The following is a 19,043-nucleotide window of genomic DNA, read 5'->3' as shown; positions in this document are numbered from 1 at the left end:
ATCTGAGCCCCACCACCCCCACACAGCCGGCTCCTGTCCCCTCCCCCCAAGGCACTTTCAGGCTTTAAAGGATTAGATATTGCTCACGTTTGTCAATTACTCTCTTTTCATTGCCTGCAAACTCTTGCCCTAATTATGACTGTTATCTGTATATCTAAGCCAGCCCTTGAAAGCATGAATTCTTCACAGACTATGATGCCGAGATGCGCCACATGATACCAGGAAGGGCTGCGGGATGGGTTTCCTGTGCAAGCTGGTATCGCTACAGGGTGATGAATGCCAGATCTCAAGGCTGGTTATGCAGAGCTCCACCTTTTGAAGCTTTACCCAATGCAGAAAGGGGTAGTGACGGATTTCCCCTCATTCAGGAGACTGAAGACGACAGACTTTTGGGGGATAAACAGCTGAGTTTGAGCTGACTGAGGGGGGTCTTTCTGGGCTACAAACTCACAGGACCTGATAACCACCAAGAGGTAACCCTTTATGAAAGGTTTTAATACACTTTGGAACCGATCAGGGATTCCCATGAGGACCGCTGAGGGAATGAAGGTAAACACGCATTTGGATGCTCTTCTTCTTTTATGAGAACGGGAACAGGAAGGGCAGGGATATCACTGAATGCAGGATCTCAGCAGGACGAGGTGTCAGGATAGCACCATATTGCAGCCCATTGGAAAACATAATCCCAACTACACATATAAAATGATGGGCTCTAAATGAGCTGTTTCCACTCAACAGAGGGATCTTGGAGTCACTGGGCACAGTTCTCTGAAAACATCAACTCAGTGTGCCACGGCAGTCAAAAAGCAAAGAGAATGTTGGGAATCATTCTGAAATGGATAGATAAGAAGACAGAAAATATCGTATCGCCTCTATATAAACCCATGGTACACCCACATCTCGAATACTGCCTGCAGATGTGGTTGCCCCATCTCAAAAAAAGATATATTGGAAAAGGTTCAGAAAAGGGCAACCCAAATGATTACAGGTATGAAACTCTTCTGTACGGGGAAAGATTAAAAAGACCGGGACTATTCAGCTTGGAAAAGAGACAAAGGGGGGATATGAGAGAGGTCTATAAAATCAAAACTGCCGTGGAGAAAGTAAATAAGGACGTGTCATTTACTCCTTCTCATAACACAAGGACTAGGAATCACCCAATCAAATTAATAGGCAGCAGGTTTATAAGAAACAAAAGGAAGTATTTCTTCACACAATGCACAGTCAACCTGGGGAACTCCTTGCCAGAGGACGTTGTGAAGGCCAAGATTATAATAGGGTTACAAAAAAAAAAAAAAAAAACACCATGAGAAATCTATTGAGGACAGGTCCGTGAATGGTTATTAGCCAGGATGGGCAGGGATGGTGTCCCTAACTTCTGTCTGTCATAAGCTGTGAATGGGTGACAGGAGATGAATCACTTCATGATTCCCTGTTCTGTTCATTCCCTCTGGGACACCTGGCGCTGGTCACTGTCGGAAGACAGGACACTGGGCTAGATGGACCTTTGGTCTGTCCCAGTGTGGCCATTCTTAAATACCAGGGAACCTAGTGAGTCCAGTGCAATGGGAGGGAGTAGGAAAATCCCTGGGTGTGGAGAACACTGGGAAATTAGAAACTATCATTCAGAAGCAACAGACTCTAAATAGTCTAGAAAAGCAGAATGTGAAAAATAAGAATCGGGGTCATGTGACTTCAGGAATGAGGGACTCAAAAAACCAAGTCTGCAGAGAAGGTAGATTGTGGCTAGTGCACATGCGGATGGGGGAGCAACTCTCCAGGTCTCAAGGATTTTCACCAGCAACCGAGGCCATTGTCCCATGCACGGGGCAATCCGGAGCAGTGAGGAGTTGTGTCATCTGTAATCCTGGCTGAGTTTCAATGTTCTGCTGCTGGAGCTCCCTTGTCTGGATTCCCCCAGCCAGCATTCAAGGTCTGTGTGATCAGTAACCCTGGACCAGCCCATCTGACCCCAGCAGCCTGCTTCTTACACCCCAAGCACATTCTGGTCTGGGTGGAGAAGGCTCAGGGTTTGAGAGAAGGCCAGGGGTAGGAAGCTTCTGTTCGTTATGCTGGACCTAACCCCCCGTTTTACTTGTGCAAACAGGAGATATTTGACACTGTGCGATTCTGCTCCTGTGCTCTCTTCCCACAGCGTTCAGCAGCAGGGGAGGGTCTCTGGTCGTGTGTGTGTCACTGGCATGCTGGGGTGATGCTGGAACAGGACAGAGCAGAGGTGGCATTGTGGGGGTGGCGTGAACCTCATCACTTCCGTTCCCCTTCCAAGAACCGAGGGGACAGGAATCCTTACCCAGCGAGGTCACATTCTCATAGGTCTCCTGCATGACGTCTCTGTAGAGGGCTCTCTGAGTGGGGTCCAGCAGAGCCCACTCTTCCCTGGTGAAATACACAGCTACCTCCTCGAAGGTCACCGGCCCCTGAAAGAGCCAGAGCCCCACACTCAGGACCTGCTGCCCCACTCACAGCCCCACTATTCGTGGGGGAGAGGAGACAATCAAACGGAAACTCTGGGTGGACCGCAGCTAACAGAGTCCCACCCCCACCCCGCTCAGAGCACCCAGGAAACACCAGGGTGAGGGGGCGAAGAGAGAGCCCCTCCTCTCTCCCAGCAGATCCATCACACACCTACTAGCCACAGATTGATACCGGAGATGCTGCCCCGAGCAGGGTCTAGGGAGAGATCTCTTGTAGGAAGCCCAACACCCTCCTCCTTGTGAAAAGGAAAGGAGGACTTGTGGCACCTTAGAGACTATCCAATTTATTTGAGCATAAGCTTTCGTGAGCTACAGCTCACTTCATCGGATGCAAACTGTGGAAAGTGTAGAAGAGCTTTTTATATACACACAAATCATGAAAAAAATACCTCCTCCCACCCCACTCTCCTGCTGGTAACAGCTTATCTAAAGTGATCACTCTCCTTACAATGTGTATGATAATCAAGGTGGCCCATTTCCAGCACAAATCCAGGGTTTAACAAGAACGTCGGGGGGGTGGGGGGGCAGGAAAAAACAAGGGGAAATAGGTTACCTTGCATAATGACTTAGCCACTCCTAGAGCTGGATATGAAGCAGGGGAATCTCCCCTAAGCCTGACTGGTGGCTTCCCCCTTCGTATTTCAAGGCACCCGCTGGTTAGTTGGGTCTGGCTCCAGCACTACGAGTCTGGTCCTTTTTCCCAGCCCCATCTAGGTAGGTTATTTTCTGTTCACCAGATTGGAGCATTTCCACCTCCGAACCTCATGGGTCTCTTCCTAGAATCTAGGCCACTTATTAAACAACTCCCAGCAGGTCTGCCACCCCCTGGCCTCCTCCCTTTCTCCACCCTGTGCATTTCCTGCCCCACTCCAACCTCCAAACCAGACGGTGCAAACCTTCCCCTCTCCCGTGTATTTCCTGTCCCTCTCCCTCCTGCAGGAACAGATCAGAACCCCCCACAATAATCCCTACCTGAGCTGGCTCCTCTGCAGCCATGTCGCTCCCTTGTCCCATGGGAGGACGGGATGAACCGGAAAGAAACATGAGCGTCGTTCTGCAACCTGGCCGGGCAAGAAGGGCTGTTGCAGAAGTTTAGGAACGGGCATTAGTTCATTTCACATCACGCTTCCCCCGGGCTCTTTCCCTGCAGAGCGAGATCCGAGATTCTGCCGTGCTGAGAAAATGCTCAATCTCTGGATTACAGCAGAGACCTGGGCCCTCCTGCCAGGCTAGGCCCACAGACACACTTTTAACCTCCTTTCTCCCTCCCGCATCCCAAAACAAAGTCTCTGAACGCAATCCCAGAAAAAAGCAGAACCAAAGGAGTCCCTTTCGAGGATTCCCTCTGACACTGATCCCATGACAGCCACACCCCAGCAGGAGGGACATGGAGTCAGGAACTGGGTTTTCCTCTGTCTGATCCTCGTCTCGTCCACAGGAAAGTGATTCTCCCCACAGTGCAGTAATACATCTGTCTGGGCAGATGAGAGAGCTGGAAATCTCTTTGAAAACTCTTATCCCACGGACCCTGTCAGTCTCTCTCTCCTTTTCCCTGTGCCCTCTCCATGCCTGTCTGCTCAGAAACTCTCATTCCTGGGTTGTTTGCTCCCCCATGGCTGGATTTGCTCCTGCAGATGGCAGGAGAAATGGGGTGGGGGGCTGTTACTGTAGAGTCATTTTATAGTCCTTCACTGCCTGCCTGGGATTTCCCCATTGTCTGCCTAGGACCCCCACCTGCCCTCCACCAGGATCTGCCAGGCCATTTGCCTGGGACCCCCTCCTCCTCCCAGCAGGACCCCCTGACGCTTTACAGGAGGACTCCTCACTCTGCACCAGGGACCGCCCCACCACAGCTCTCTGCACTGGGCATGGCAATGGTCCCAGGAGCCAGCTGGGCAATCCCAGACAGAGCCCCTGGCACAGCACCAGGCAGTGTCTAATCCCCTGCCCCACCTGCCCAAGAGACACCCACCCCCACTGGTCTGCAGCCAACAGGCCCCCAGCCATACCCACCTCCAGGACCCATAGCCTTAGGGCTGGGCACATCAGAACTACTCCCCGAAACCCCAAACCCTCCAGAACCCACCAACCTGACTAGGGTCCCCCCTGCCCAGCCACCCAGAGGCCTCCCCCTACCACAATGCCCCTTCAGCTCCCGCTGCAATCTCCCCGCACAGACACCTGCCCCCCCCCAGCAACAGTGTTCCCTCACAGTGTCTGACAAGTGGATAGAAAGTTATCACCCCCCCCGCTGGCCAGTCACACAGGCAGAGGGAGCCCGGGGGGACGCCTCTTTAACAGGAGAAGGGAAGCCATGGAGGGCCAAAATAAGTAAGACATTTCCATACTCTGTCACTAGCAAATAATGGCCACCGTGGATCCACCCCAGAGTTGGCTACAGCTTTGCACTGCCGGAAGCCCCCCCTCACGGAGACCCTTTTTCATGGGGTTTGGGATACTTCTGGACCACGCTGCACTCAGAGGGACCTCCTCATCCTGTGCCAGCTGGAGAAAAGAAAAGGGTCCAGCCAACTTGACCTATTCGACATTGGTGAGGCCTGTATTCGACATTGGTGAGGCCTCATCTGGAGTACTGTGTCCAGTTTTGGGCCCCACACTACAAGAAGGATGTGGATAAATTGGAGAGAGTCCAGCGAAGGGCAACAAAAATGATGAGGGGTCTGGAACACATGAGTTATGAGGAGAGGCTGAGGGAGCTGGGATTGTTTAGCCTGCAGAAGAGAAGAATGAGGTGGGATTTGATAGCTGCTTTCAACTCCCTGAAAGGGGGTTCCAAAGAGGATGGCTCTAGACTGTTCTCAATGGTAGCAGATGACAGAACGAGGAGTAATGGTCTCAAGTTGTAGTGGGGGAGGTTTAGATTGGATATTCGGAAAAACTTTTTCACTAAGAGGGTGGTGAAACACTGGAATGCGTTACCTAGAGAGGTGGTAGAATCTCCTTCCTTAGAGGTTTTTAAGGTCAGGCTTGACAAAGCCCTGGCTGGGATGATTTAACTGGGAATTGGTCCCGCTTCGAGCAGGGGGTTGGACTAGATGACCTTCTGGGGTCCCTTCCAACCCTGATATTCTATGATTCTATGAACTCTCCTGTTACCAACTGGGAACCACCCATCCCCCAAACAGGGGGAGGCCTCTGGCTTTGATGGGTATTGAATATATGGCTAGTCTCTTTTATCAGCAAACATTTTTAACAGAGAGAAAGGAGGGAACAAATGATTCTCAAAGGAGAGGGAAAGATGATCATTGTTGCAGGGGGGTTAATTTCCCAACCAGGATGGAGAAGGACTCAGGGTGACAGGTTCCCCCCAAGGAAGGACAAGTTGCTGGGATTTAGAGACATGGGGAACAGCCCCTAACCCAAGAGGATTTTTAATTGACATTTGATCATGACATCGTAAGAGGGAAACCTGAGATTTGTGATCAGTGTTCAGAAATGAAAGAGAAAGGGTGGAAATCTGAGGGATTTTGGATCCATTTATGCAAATTATAGAGAGGAAAGTGGAAAATGAGAGGGATTTTATCGCAGTTGTTGATAGGAGGTAAAAGCTGAGTGTATTTCCCACCACTATTTGGTCAATGAATAGAGCGGAAATGGGCAACGTTGGCAAACGTTTGAGATCCATATTCAGGAATCTGAGAAAAGGTGTAAATCTGAGATTTTCGTCGTAATTTATAATCACAGAGACAGGGAAAGCTCTCAGGGGCATATTCAATTAGAAGTAGACAACTAGAGTAAAAGTGGGGCAAACGTTGAGGGTATTTTTGAGGAATCTTTGAGACGTACAGAGAAAACGTGTCACAAACTACGCAACTGAGAACATGGGATAAACGCCAAGACCGGGGGGGCTTTTATGTGGCTATTAAAGAACTAGCTGGAAAAGGGGGGAACGTTTGTGATATAAAATCCAGCCTGTCCAATACAGAAGCAGAAAGTGATGGTCCCCCCCACTCCACGGCCCCCGTTCACCTGGGCAGCAGGGAGCCCTCTGAGGGGCTGACAGGAGGGGGCGGGGGGGGAGCTGGAGGGCTCCCTGGGGGCGGGGAGGGGGCGGCTGTGGGGGATGGGCAGGTAGGGGGCAGAGAGTCACTTTCCTGCCCCCCCCGCCCAGCGCTCCCCCCCCGGGGTCTCCCACTCACCGGAGCACGGGGGGGTTAATGACGGGCCCCACCCCGCACAGACCCCGGAGGGGAGCCGCAGCTGCTCCTCCTACAGATCCGACACGAGGCAGCGCCTGGTCGTCTCCAAGCCCCGCCCCCAGACGCTGCCCCGCCCCTGTCTGCTCCAGGCCCCGCCCCCAGACGCTGCCCCGCCCCCGATCCGCTCCAGGCCCCGCCCCCAGGCGCTGCCCCGCCCCCGGTCTGCTCCAGACCCCGCCCCCAGACGCTGCCTCGTGTCGGGTCTCTCGGAGGAGCAGCTGCGGCTCCGCTCCGGGGTCTGTGCTGGGGGGGCCCGTCATTAACCCCCCCGTGCCCGGCCGGGGGGGGCTTTGTCCAGCTGGGACCAGCCCCGGCTCTGCCCGCCCCCAACCCGGTGAGTGGGAGACCCCGCGGGGGGGGGAGCGCTGGTGGGGGGGCAGGAAAGTGACTCTCTGCCCCCGGCACGGCTGGGATTGGGGGGGGCAGAGACTGGGGCCCGGCGGGCGGGGTCCCTTGGGGGGTGTTGGGGGGAGAAGCCGGAGTTGCGGGGGGTGGGGGTTGAACTGTCTCTGTGCAGCCAGGAAATTCCCTGGGGGGAGGTGGGGGGCGGCGGGGGAGTTAATTGGATCCCCTCCCCCCCACGGGCACAAATGCCCCCCAGTTTTCCCCTTTTCCCTCTCGGTAGCTCCCACCTGGTTGTAAACTCCCCCCCACCCCCCATTGATCCGCTCTCTGGTCTCCCCTGATCCGCCCCCCCCCCCCCGTCTCTGCCTCCTCCTCACATGTCCTTTGAAACTCCCCCCCCGTTTTATCCGCAGCGATTTGTCCCGGTGTTGGTGGGAAGTTGGAGCCCGGAGCCATCCCCCAACCTGGCTGCCCCGGCGTGGGGGTGGGAGGAGACGCCGGGTCTCTGCTGGGGCGGGGAAGGGAGGGGACGTGTCCCCCATGGGGCTGCCCCCGATCCCGGCTTCCCAGCCCCACTTGCTGCCCCCAACTGCAGCACCGTTGCCCCCAGCCCCCACCTGCCCCCCACCTGCCCATCCCCCACTACCGTCCCCTCCCCTCCCCCAGGGAGCCCTCCAGCTCCCCCCCCGCCCCCTCCGGTCAGCCCCTCAGAGGGCTCCCTGCTGCCCAGGTGAACGGGGGCCGTGGGGGGGGGGACGATCACTCTCTGTTTATGTTTTGGACAGGCTGGATTTTATATGACAAACGGTCCCCCCTTTTCCAGCTAGTTCTTTAATAGCCACATAAAATCCCCCCCGGTCTTGGCGTTTATCCCATGTTCTCAGTTGCGTAGTTTGTGACACGTTTTCTCTGTACGTCTCAAAGATTGATACAAAAGTTTGCCCCACTTTTACTCTAGTTGTCTACTTCTAATTGAATATGCCCGTGAGAGCTTTCCCTGTCTCCGTAATTATAAATTACGACGAAAATCTCAGATTTACACCTTTTCTCAGATTCCTGAATATGGATCTAAAATGTTTGCCAATGTTGCCCATTTCTATTCATTGACCAAATAGTGGTGGGAAATACACTCAGCTTTTACCTCTGTGACAAAGTGGGACTGTTCTTAATGTTCTTAATGTTTCCTCTGAATAGTGTGGGGGTGCCTCAGTTTCCCCTAGGCAGTTCTTAAGTATCTAGGTGGTGGGATAAGGGTGTATGATCATTGCAGAGCCCTAGAGGGCAGGTGTGTGCAGGAGTCTGGACACAGAGAATGGCCGACACCCTGTTTCCTGGCCACTGATGGCCTGGGCCCTTCCCCCCTGCAAGGTGAGAGCTAAAGGGTTGGAGAACAAAGGAATCCGGTGACCTCCTGGCCCGGGAAAGGAACAAAGCCCAGAGGAGGAGGGGCTGGAGGGAGTTTCAGTTGGGGGCTGGCTGGGACATGGAGTGAAGGGCAGACGTGGTTGTCTGGCTCACTGCCCCCCCCAAAATGGCCCCAGCTGAGGGGTCTTGTTGTCTGCACCTGCAAGCTCTGTTTTAGACCATGTTCCTGTCATCTAATAAACCTCTGTGTTACTGGCTGGCTGAGAGTCCCGTCTGACTGCGGAGTTGGGGTGCAGGACCCTCTGGCTTCCCCAGGAGCCCTGCCTGAGCGGACTCGCTGTGGGAAGCGCATGGAGGGGCAGAGGATGCTGAATGGTCCGAGGTCAGACCCAGGAAGGTGGAAGCTGGGTGAGCTGTGTGTCCTGCAGACAGGCTGCTCACAGAAAGGCGACTTCCCCAGAGTCCTGCCTGGCTTCGTAGGGAGCAGTTCCAGAGCATCGCCCAGGGACTCCGTGACAACCTCCTATCAACAACTGCTCTAAAATCCCTCTCATTTTCCACTTTCCTCTCTATAATTTGCATAAATGGATCCAAAATCCCTTAGATTTCCAACCTTTCTCTTTCATTTCTGAACACTGATCTCAAATCTCAGGTTTCCCTCTTACGATGTCATTATCAAATGTCAATTAAAAATCCTCTCGAGTTTGGGGCTGTTCCCCATGTCTCTAAATCCTAGCAACTTGTCCTTCTTTGGGGGGAACCTGTCGCCCTGAGAGCTTCTACATCCTGGTTGGGAAATTAACCCCCCTGCAACAATGATCATCTTTCCTTCTCCTTTGAGAATCATTTGTTCCCTCCTTTCTCTCTGTTAAAAATGTTTGCTGATAAAAGAGACTAGCCATATATTCAATACCCATCAAAGCCAGAGGCCTCCCCCTGTTTGGAGGATGGGTGGTTCCCAGTTGGTAACAGGAGAGTTCATAGAATCATAGAATATCAGGGTTGGAAGGGACCCCAGAAGGTCATCTAGTCCAACCCCCTGCTCGAAGCGGGACCAATTCCCAGTTAAATCATCCCAGCCAGGGCTTTGTCAAGCCTGACCTTAAAAACCTCTAAGGAAGGAGATTCTACCACCTCTCTAGGTAACGCATTCCAGTGTTTCACCACCCTCTTAGTGAAAAAGTTTTTCCGAATATCCAATCTAAACCTCCCCCACTACAACTTGAGACCATTACTCCTCGTTCTGTCATCTGCTACCATTGAGAACAGTCTAGAGCCATCCTCTTTGGAACCCCCTTTCAGGGAGTTGAAAGCAGCTATCAAATCCCACCTCATTCTTCTCTTCTGCAGGCTAAACAATCCCAGCTCCCTCAGCCTCTCCTCATAACTCATGTGTTCCAGACCCCTCATCATTTTTGTTGCCCTTCGCTGGACTCTCTCCAATTTATCCACATCCTTCTTGTAGTGTGGGGCCCAAAACTGGACACAGTACTCCAGATGAGGCCTCACCAATGTCGAATACAGGCCTCACCAATGTCGAATAGGTCAAGTTGGCTGGACCCTTTTCTTTTCTCCAGCTGGCACAGGATGAGGAGGTCCCTCTGAGTGCAGCGTGGTCCAGAAGTATCCCAAACCCCATGAAAAAGGGTCTCCGTGAGGGGGGGCTTCCGGCAGTGCAAAGCTGTAGCCAACTCTGGGGTGGATCCACGGTGGCCATTATTTGCTAGTGACAGAGTATGGAAATGTCTTACTTATTTTGGCCCTCCATGGCTTCCCTTCTCCTGTTAAAGAGGCGTCCCCCCGGGCTCCCCCTGCCTGTGTGACTGGCCAGCAGGGGGTTGTGATAACTTTCTGTCCACTTACCAGACACTGTGAGGGAACACTGTTGCTGGGGGGTGCATGTCTGTGTGGGGAGATTGCAGCGGGAGCTGAAGGGGCATTGTGGTAGGGGGAGGCCTCTGGGTGGCTGGGCAGGGGGGACCCTAGTCAGGTTGGTGGGTTCTGGAGGGTTTGGGGTTTCGGGGGGTAGTTCTGATGTGCCCAGCCCTAAGGCTATGGGTCCTGGAGGTGGGTATGGTTGGGGGCCTGTTGGCTGCAGACCAGTGGGGGTGGGGGTCTCTTGGGCAGGTGGGGCAGGGGATTAGACGCTGCCTGGTGCTGTGCCAGGGGCTCTGCCTGGGATTGCCCAGCTGGCTCCTGGGACCATTGCTATGCCCAGTGCACAGCGCTGTGGTGGGGCGGTCCCAGGCGCAGAGTGAGGGGTCCTCCTGTAAAGCGTCAGGGGGTCCTGCTGGCCAGAGGAGGGGGTCCCAGGCAAATGGGCTGGCAGATCCTGGTGGAGGGCAGGTGGGGGTCCTAGGCAGGCAATGGGGAAATCCCAGGCAGGCAGTGAAGGACTATAAAATGACTCGACACAAACAGCCCCCACCCCATTTCTCCTGCCATTTGCAGGAGCAAATCCAGCCATGGGGGAGCAAACAACCCAGGAATGAGAGTTTCCTAGCAGACAGGCATGGAGAGGGCACAGGGAAAAGGAGATAGAGAGACTGACAGGGTCCGTGGGATAAAAGAGTTTTGAAAGAGATTTCCAGCTCTCTCATCTGCCCAGACAGATGTATTACTGCACTGTGGGGAGAATCACTTTCCTGTGGACAAGACGAGGATGAGAGAGAGGAAAACCCAGTTCCTGACTCCATGTCCCTCCTGCTGGGGTGTGGCTGCCGTGGGGTCAGTGTCAGAGGGAATCCTCGAAAGGGACTCCTTTGGTTCTGCTTTTTTCTAGGATTGCGTTCAGAGACTTTGTTTTGGGATGCGGGAGGGAGAAAGGAGGTTAAAAGTGTGTCTGTGGGCCTAGCCTGGCAGGAGGGGCCAGGTCTCTGCTGTAATAAAGAGATTGAGCATTTTCTCAGCACGGAGGAATCTCAGATCTCGCTCTGCAGGGAAAGAGCCTGTGGGAAGCGTGGTGTGAAATGAACTAATGCCCGTTCCTAAACTTCCACAACAGCCCTTCTTGCCCGGCCAGGTTGCAGAACGACGCTCATGTTTCTTTCCGGTTCATCCCGTCCTCCCATGGGACAAGGGAGCGACATGGCTGCAGAGGAGCCAGCTCAGGTAGGGATTATTGTGGGGGGTTCTGATCTGTTCCTGCAGGAGGGAGAGGGACAGGAAATACACGGGAGAGTGGAAGGTTTGCACCATCTGGTTTGGAGGTTGGAGCGGGGCAGGAAATGCACAGGGTGGAGAAAGGGAGGAGGCCAGGGGGTGGCAGACCTGCTGGGAGTTGTTTAATAAGTGGCCTAGATTCTAGGAAGAGACCCATGAGGTTCGGAGGTGGAAATGCTCCAATCTGGTGAACAGAAAATAACCTACCTAGATGGGGCTGGGAAAAAGGACCAGACTCCTCGTGCTGGAGCCTGACCCAACTAACCAGCGGGTGCCTTGAAATACGAAGGGGGAAGCCACCAGTCAGGCTTAGGGGAGATTCCCCTGCTTCATATCCAGCTCTGGGAGTGGCTAAGTCATTATGCAAGGTAACCTCTTTCCCCTTGTTTTTTCCTGCCCCCCCCCCCCCACGTTCTTGTTAAACCCTGGATTTGTTCTGGAAATGGGCCACCTTGATTATCATACACATTGTAAGGAGAGTGATCACTTTTGATAAGCTGTTACCAGCAGGAGAGTGGGGTGGGAGGAGGTATTTTTTTCATGATTTGTGTGTCTATAAAAAGCTCTTCTACACTTTCCACAGTTTGCATCCGATGAAGTGAGCTGTAGCTCACGAAAGCTTTTGCTCAAATAAATTGGATCGTCTCTAAGGTGCCACAAGTCCTCCTTTCCTTTTCACAAGGAGGAGGGTGTTGGGCTTCCTACAAGAGATCTCTCCCTAGACCCTGCTCGGGGCAGCATCTCCGGGAATCTGGGGGAATCCAGACAAGGGAGCTCCAGCAGCAGAACTTTGAAACCCAGCCAGGATTACAGATGACACAACTCCTCACTGCTCCGGATTGCCCCGTGCATGGGACAATGGCCTCGGTTGCTGGTGAAAATCCTTGAGACCTGGAGAGTTGCTCCCCCATCCGCATGTGCAATAGCCACAATCTCTCTTCTCTGCAGACTTGGTTTTTTGAGTCCCTCATTCCTGAAGTCACATGACCCCGATTCTTATTTTTCACATTCTGCTTTTCTAGACTATTTAGAGTCTGTTGCTTGTGAATGATAGTTTCTAATTTCCCAGTGTTCTCCACAGCCAGGGATTTTCCTACTCCCTCCCATTGCACTGGACTCACTAGGTTCCCTGGTATTTAAGAACGGCCACACTGGGACAGACCAAAGGTCCATCTAGCCCAGTGTCCTGTCTTCCGACAGTGACCAGCGCCGGGTGTCCCAGAGGGAATGAAGAGAACAGGGAATCATGAAGTGATTCATCTCCTGTCACCCATTCACTGCTTATGACAAACAGAAGTTAGGGACACCATCCCTGCCCATCCTGGCTAATAACCATTCACGACCTGTCCTCAATAGATTTCTCATGGTGTTTTTTGGGTTTTTTTTGTAACCCTATTATAATCTTGGCCTTCACAACGTCCTCTGGCAAGGAGTTCCCCAGGTTGACTGTGCGTTGTGTGAAGAAATACTTCCTTTTGTTTCTTATAAACCTGCTGCCTATTAATTTGATTGGGTGATTCCGAGTCCTTGTGTTATGAGAAGGAGTAAATGACACGTCCTTATTTACTTTCTCCACGGCAGTTTTGATTTTATAGACCTCTCTCATATCCCCCCTTTGTCTCTTTTCCAAGCTGAATAGTCCTGGTCTTTTTAATCTTTCCCCGTACAGAAGAGTTTCATACCTGTAATCATTTGGGTTACCCTTTCTGAACCTTTTCCAATTCCAATATATCTTTTTTTGAGATGGGGCAACCACATCTGCATGCAGTATTCGAGATGTGGGTGTACCATGGGTTTATATAGAGGCGAAATGATATTTTCTGTCTTCTTATCTATCCATTTCAGAATGATTCCCAACATTCTCTTTGCTTTTTGACTGCCGTGGCACACTGAGTTGATGTTTTCAGAGAACTGTGCCCAGTGACTCCAAGATCGCTCTGTTGAGTGGAAACAGCTCATTTAGAGCCCATCATTTTATATGTGTAGTTGGGATTATGTTTTCCAATGGGCTGCAATATGGTGCTATCCTGACACTTAGTCCTGCTGAGATCCTGCATTCAGTGATATCCCTGCCCTTCGTGTTCCCGTTCTCATAAAAGAAGAAGAGCATCCAAATGCGTGTTTACCTTCATTCCCTCAGCGGTCCTCATGGGAATCCCTGATCGGTTCCAAAGTGTATTAAAACCTTTCTTAAAGGGTTACCTCTTGGTGGTTATCAGGTCCTGTGAGTTTCTAGCCCAGAAAGACCCCTCTCAGTCAGCTCAAACTCAGCTGTTTATCCCCCAAAAGTCTGTTGTCTTCAGTCTCCTGAATGAGGGGAAATCCGTCACTACCCCTTTCTGCGTTGGGTAAACCTTCAAAAGGTGGAGCTCTGCATAACCAGCCTTGAGATCTGGCATTCATCACCCTGTAGTGATACCAGCTTGCACAGGAAACCCATCCCGCAGCCCTTCCTGGTATCATGTGGCGCATCTCGGCATCATAGTCTGTGAAGAATTCATGCTTTCAAGGGCTGGCTTAGATCTACAGATAACAGTCATAATTAGGGCAAGAGTTTGCAGGCAATGAAAAGAGAGTAATTGACAAACGTGAGCAATATCTAATCCTTTAAAGCCTGAAAGTGCCTTGGGGGGAGGGGACAGGAGCCGGCTGTGTGGGGGCGGTGGGGCTCAGATACTGGGCATTGAGAGCCTAGAGCCAGCTGTGCGCTGGAGAGACGGGGCATGAACCAGCTGTGTACAGGGCAGATGAGCAGGGGAGAGGTGCTGTGGACACGGCCGCGAGCAGCTGTGAGTGCCGTCCTCTCTGCAGCATGATGAGAGAGCCTGGCGTCCCACTGCCGATCCCAGACTTGTATGAGTAGGGAAGAAATTGGCATCAAGTCTCAACCGCAGCCAGCCTGTGCCCTGGGGAGGAGACGGGTGTCTCCAGGGAGAAATCTGGGGGATTGTGACCCTGCATGCCCCACCCACCCTCTGATCAGCAATTCCGGATATTAAAGGTGATTCCACAAACAAAGAGTAATTTTGGGAAAAAATGCAGTCCTAGCGACAATTTCCAGAAAACACTGGCCCTGGTTGTAACATTAAATCCGATAGTCTCAAGATCTATGCCTGTGTTGATCAGATCTGCCACTCTGCCTTCACGGAGTTCACTCTGCTGGTGGGTTCTACCCCTTCCCCCATTCTGTGTCTGCCTTGTCTATTTAGATTGTAACTTCTTCAGGGCACGGGCCATCAACACTTCTCGGTTTGTACTGTGCCTAGCAAAATGAGGACCCACTGTCAGTTGGCCCTTAGGCACTAAGGTAATGAATATGATTTATAATAATCATCTCCTGGCACTTTGAGCCAAGGAAGCCGGCCTTGGGACGTTACTACTTAAAAGTGAGCTGGGCTTAAAAGCATGGAATATTCTTTGTGACAAGTATCCCACAAATTCCACTGACCTCCCTTGTTTTCTTTGCCTTGAGCAGGGTTTCCAGTTTCCAGAACTGATGTGATCTCGCAGCTGGAACGAGGGGAGGAGTCGTGCGTCCCAGACCTTCATGGCTCTAAGAAAAAAGTGCTCCCGAGAGCTCCCTGCATAGGTGAGGCATTGGTTAAACCAACCCCAAAACTGTCGGTGAATACAGGAAACATTTGGGATGCCCTACAAAGACCTTGTGAGCTCTCCAAGTTCAGGATTGTTCCCTGCAGATGTAGAATCGTTAGGCAGAGGTCACTCATGGCTTCCCACCTATCCTGACTGACAACTAGCAGCAGGTCCCTCCCCAATCTCGCTGTCCCCTGAGATTTCTTCTGAGATACGGACCCAGAACTGATCCCTTCCTTTCTCTCCTCTGGGGAAGGTTGAAGGGAAAATCAGCTCCTGATAGGTTTGATCTGTCCTGTACACATTTTGGTTCCTTCATCCCTTTTTCCATTCTTCTCTCTGAGATTTCCTTTCTCTCTGGCGCAGGCAGAGACTTACGTCTGGATTCTCTCGGTCTCCCGTCAGGTGTTGGGATGGTGAGTGAAAACGAGGAGGAACCCCAGCAGGAAGATGCGGAGCGAGTAGAAGCCCATGGGATGTTGTCAGGAAGGTCCAAAGGGAATGATTCTGGGAGCTGTGCACGCCCAGAAAAAACAAAAGCCTGTGAGAGTCAGCAGAGGCCAGAGGAAAACTTCGGTAGCCAGTCAGACCTTATTACACGTGAGAGAATGAACTTGGAAGGAACACGCTACACATGCCTCGAGTGTGGGAAAAGCTTCAAAGGGAGCTCGGACCTTCTCACACATCAGAGAATCCACAGGGGTGAGAAACCTTACGCATGCTGTGTGTGTGGGAAATGCTTCAAGCGGAGCTCGCATCTCATTGCACATAAGAGAATCCACATTGATGACAAACCTTATGGCTGCCCTGAGTGTGGGAAACACTTCAAGCAGAGCTCACACCTTATTACACATCGGAAAATCCACACGGGTGAGAAACCTTACGGATGCCCTGAGTGTGGGAAACACTTCAAGCAGAGCTCACACCTTATTACACATCGGAAAATCCACACGGGTGAGAAACCTTATGGATGCCCTGAGTGTGGGAAGCACTTCATTGACAGTTCATCCCTCCTCTCACATCAGCGAATCCACACAGGGGAGAGGCCCTACATACGCTCTGAGTGCGGGAAAAGATTCAATCACAGCTCTACGCTAATCACACATCAGAGAACGCACACAGGAGAGACCCCCTACATGTGCTCTGAGTGCGGGAAAAGCTTTAATCGGAGCTCTGTACTGACCACACATAGAAGAATCCACACAGGTGAGAAGCCTTGTGGATGCTCTCAGTGTGGGAAACGCTTCAATCGGAGCTCATACTTTATCATACATCGGCGAATCAATATGGGTGAGAAACCTTATGGATGCCGTGAGTGTGGCAAACACTTCAATCAAAGCTCAGCCCTTGTCACACATCAGCGAATCCACACAGGAGAGAGGCCCTACATATGCTCTGAGTGCGGGAAAAGCTTCAATCAGAGCTCTACCCTAATCACACATCAGAGAACGCACACCGGAGAGAGGCCCTACACGTGCTCTGAGTGTGGGAAACGCTTCAATCGGAGCTCAACCCTTATTAGACATCAGAAAATCCACATGGGAGTGATCTGTAACAAATGCCTTGACTAGGGCTGGCCAAAGGTATTTTTTTCTTTTAAATCACATTTGCTAATTCCCACTTAGTGATCTGTGCCCCATCTTCACCGTGGTTACTCAGCTCCCCCAGATGAGTTGCCTGCTCCTGCCTTTTGCAGCTCACCCTTCTTTGGGGTCAGTCCTGTGATGTTTTCTATCAACTCCTTTCCTTTTGGGTCAAAGGAGCGTGTGTCCCTCCAGCCAGGAATGTTCATCAGCTCCAGGTGGGGGAGAGAGGTTTGTTCCCAACAAGCTACACTGAGGCAAAAACTACCCGTGCCATACATCCACTAGGACTGTACATGGCGTTGGCTGCTCAAGTTAGTGATCTTGGTGTTAAAAGACAATTACAGTTGTCGTGCAGATACAGCCGAGGTGCAGTGGTTGGCATTAGCTTTCCCCTTGACCTGACCTAAACTCCATCACTTTTCCTAGTCTAAACAAACCCTGCGCATAACAGTTATACTGTTCCCCCATTTAAAAACAATTGTTAGTCATCAAGTTCCCCCACCAGGATCATATTGTTTCATTCCCAGTTGTCACAGTTCATCAGAGCGCTGTTGCTTCAGGTTTTCCTGAAGGCAGATATTTTTACTCCCGTTTTCCTCCCTTAAAATATATTGAAGTATAACAAAGAGCAGGAATAGGGAAGGGATAGGGAAAAATGTCTTTTCCCCTCTGTAACAACAGAAGAACATAGGGTAAATCAGAGGGATTCTCCATCACCATCTCTATCCCCCTGTTCTTCAATTGGTAAGATCAATATTTCCCAAAGGGGCTGGGAAGAGGATTCTCTAGTAAATGATTTGGAACTAAGCAAAAGACCCATTCATTTGCCTCCCAAAGCAGTTGTGGCCCATGCCCTGCAGGAGGTTGCTCCTGAAGATCTTCCCTTCCTAATCAGGTGCATGTTGCCTCTTATTTGGGAAATGCAATCCCTTCCTAGGTAGAGATGGGAAAAATGGAAGTGACATTTCTGTTCAGCTCACTCCTGGCAGATGCTGTAAATGTGTAGGAAATGACATCCATGAGGAATGTGATAGAGCTGCAGAAAGACACCCATTTTGAGTAGATACCTGACATTTGGTGTCTTAGAGGGATTCTAAGCCGCACCTGAATTTAGTCCCTTATTTAAATCTGTTGCACCAGATTAAAGAAACAAAAGGGCATATTTGGGGGAGTTCTACCTCAGTATCGCTACTGGTATGTCGTGTGGTTGGTGAAGAATTCTACGCCAGAGCCGTGTAAAATTGCTACAACTAAGGTCAAAGATTTGACAAGAACTCAGGTAGAAATGAGAGGTACGAGTGGTTGATTTTCACCCCAGAGATGGACGCTATGGTGACCTGTGGCCAAGGTAAACTGTTTTTAGAATTGCTCACACTTCTAAAGGATGCCATGATGAAATTGGGAACAACTGTCTTTTACCATTTGGATCCCAAGTTTCCTGAAGCACAGAGAGAAACAGCTGATTCCTTCAGAGCCATGCCATGCCTATGGGTCCCAAACTGGCTGCCTTGCTGGACAAGAAGCACTTCTGTGTTGGTTAAATGATGGTAGCCAATGAGGGAATGTAACAGATTCCAAGTTCAGACTGCAGGATACATGAATGCTGAGTCCAGAGTCTGTGGTTTGGTCTCTTAGTTTTGCTCTTGAGTCTAATGCATGTGTCTCACTGTTCCGCCTCCTGCTACTCTGAAAGATTAGAAAGTGTGAAAGTAGAGCACAGGTGGTTTTTCTCATGATGCAGCCTTCCCACGTAGTGTGAGACCCCTTCCACCCACACTTCTGGGAGAAGACCCAGGGAGAAATGAACCCTCAGAAATGGAAGGCTCCTAGGTTATGGGAGAATGTGATTTCACACAGAGCTCACTGGGTGAAAATGGGAATTAAGAGAAAACTGCCCTAAAGGTTTATAGTTTGTAATCTTTGAAGAAATTGTTACCAGCAACAAGGAAATTGCACATGAAGTTTATTAGTGTAAGGTAAGAGGCTGATTCTGTGATCACTTTCAGTGTTACAGTATAATTCAGGTTTTCTTCTAGCCCCCTCCTACAAAATAGCAAAAGGTGGCTAATCCTGCAATAAAAACCTGACTCCAAAGGAATCAGGTTTGGGGGAAAATGTGAGAGAAATAGCATGTATGAGAATAGAGACCCAGTATAGACTGGAATGATTTCTGTTTCAAATGGAATTTATTTGGTAAATTTTAAAATAAATCTTCTGTTGGGAGGAAAACTACTTGAGAGAAGATGTGGAACCTTTTCCCCAGTGAGAGGGAAAGA

At 51.1% G+C, this 19,043-nt stretch overlaps 1 protein-coding gene across 1 annotated transcript in view; it reads left to right on the top strand.

Moving 5' to 3' along the window:
• Nucleotides 1-16,752, top strand: part of LOC140904593 (uncharacterized) — a 261,339-nt gene extending 244,587 nt beyond the window's left edge. The window contains exon 8 of the mRNA XM_073327024.1: nt 16,048-16,752. Coding sequence (XP_073183125.1) covers nt 16,048-16,752 — 705 coding nt within the window. The remainder of the gene's footprint in view (nt 1-16,047) is intronic.
• The last annotated feature ends 2,291 nt before the right edge of the window (nt 16,753-19,043 follow it).

This window comes from Lepidochelys kempii, unplaced genomic scaffold (assembly GCF_965140265.1).
Source record: "Lepidochelys kempii isolate rLepKem1 unplaced genomic scaffold, rLepKem1.hap2 scaffold_37, whole genome shotgun sequence".
Taxonomy (NCBI): domain Eukaryota; kingdom Metazoa; phylum Chordata; order Testudines; family Cheloniidae; genus Lepidochelys; species Lepidochelys kempii.
The sequence above is the reverse complement of the archived record's forward strand: the minus strand, read 5'-3'. Positions and strand labels throughout refer to the sequence as shown.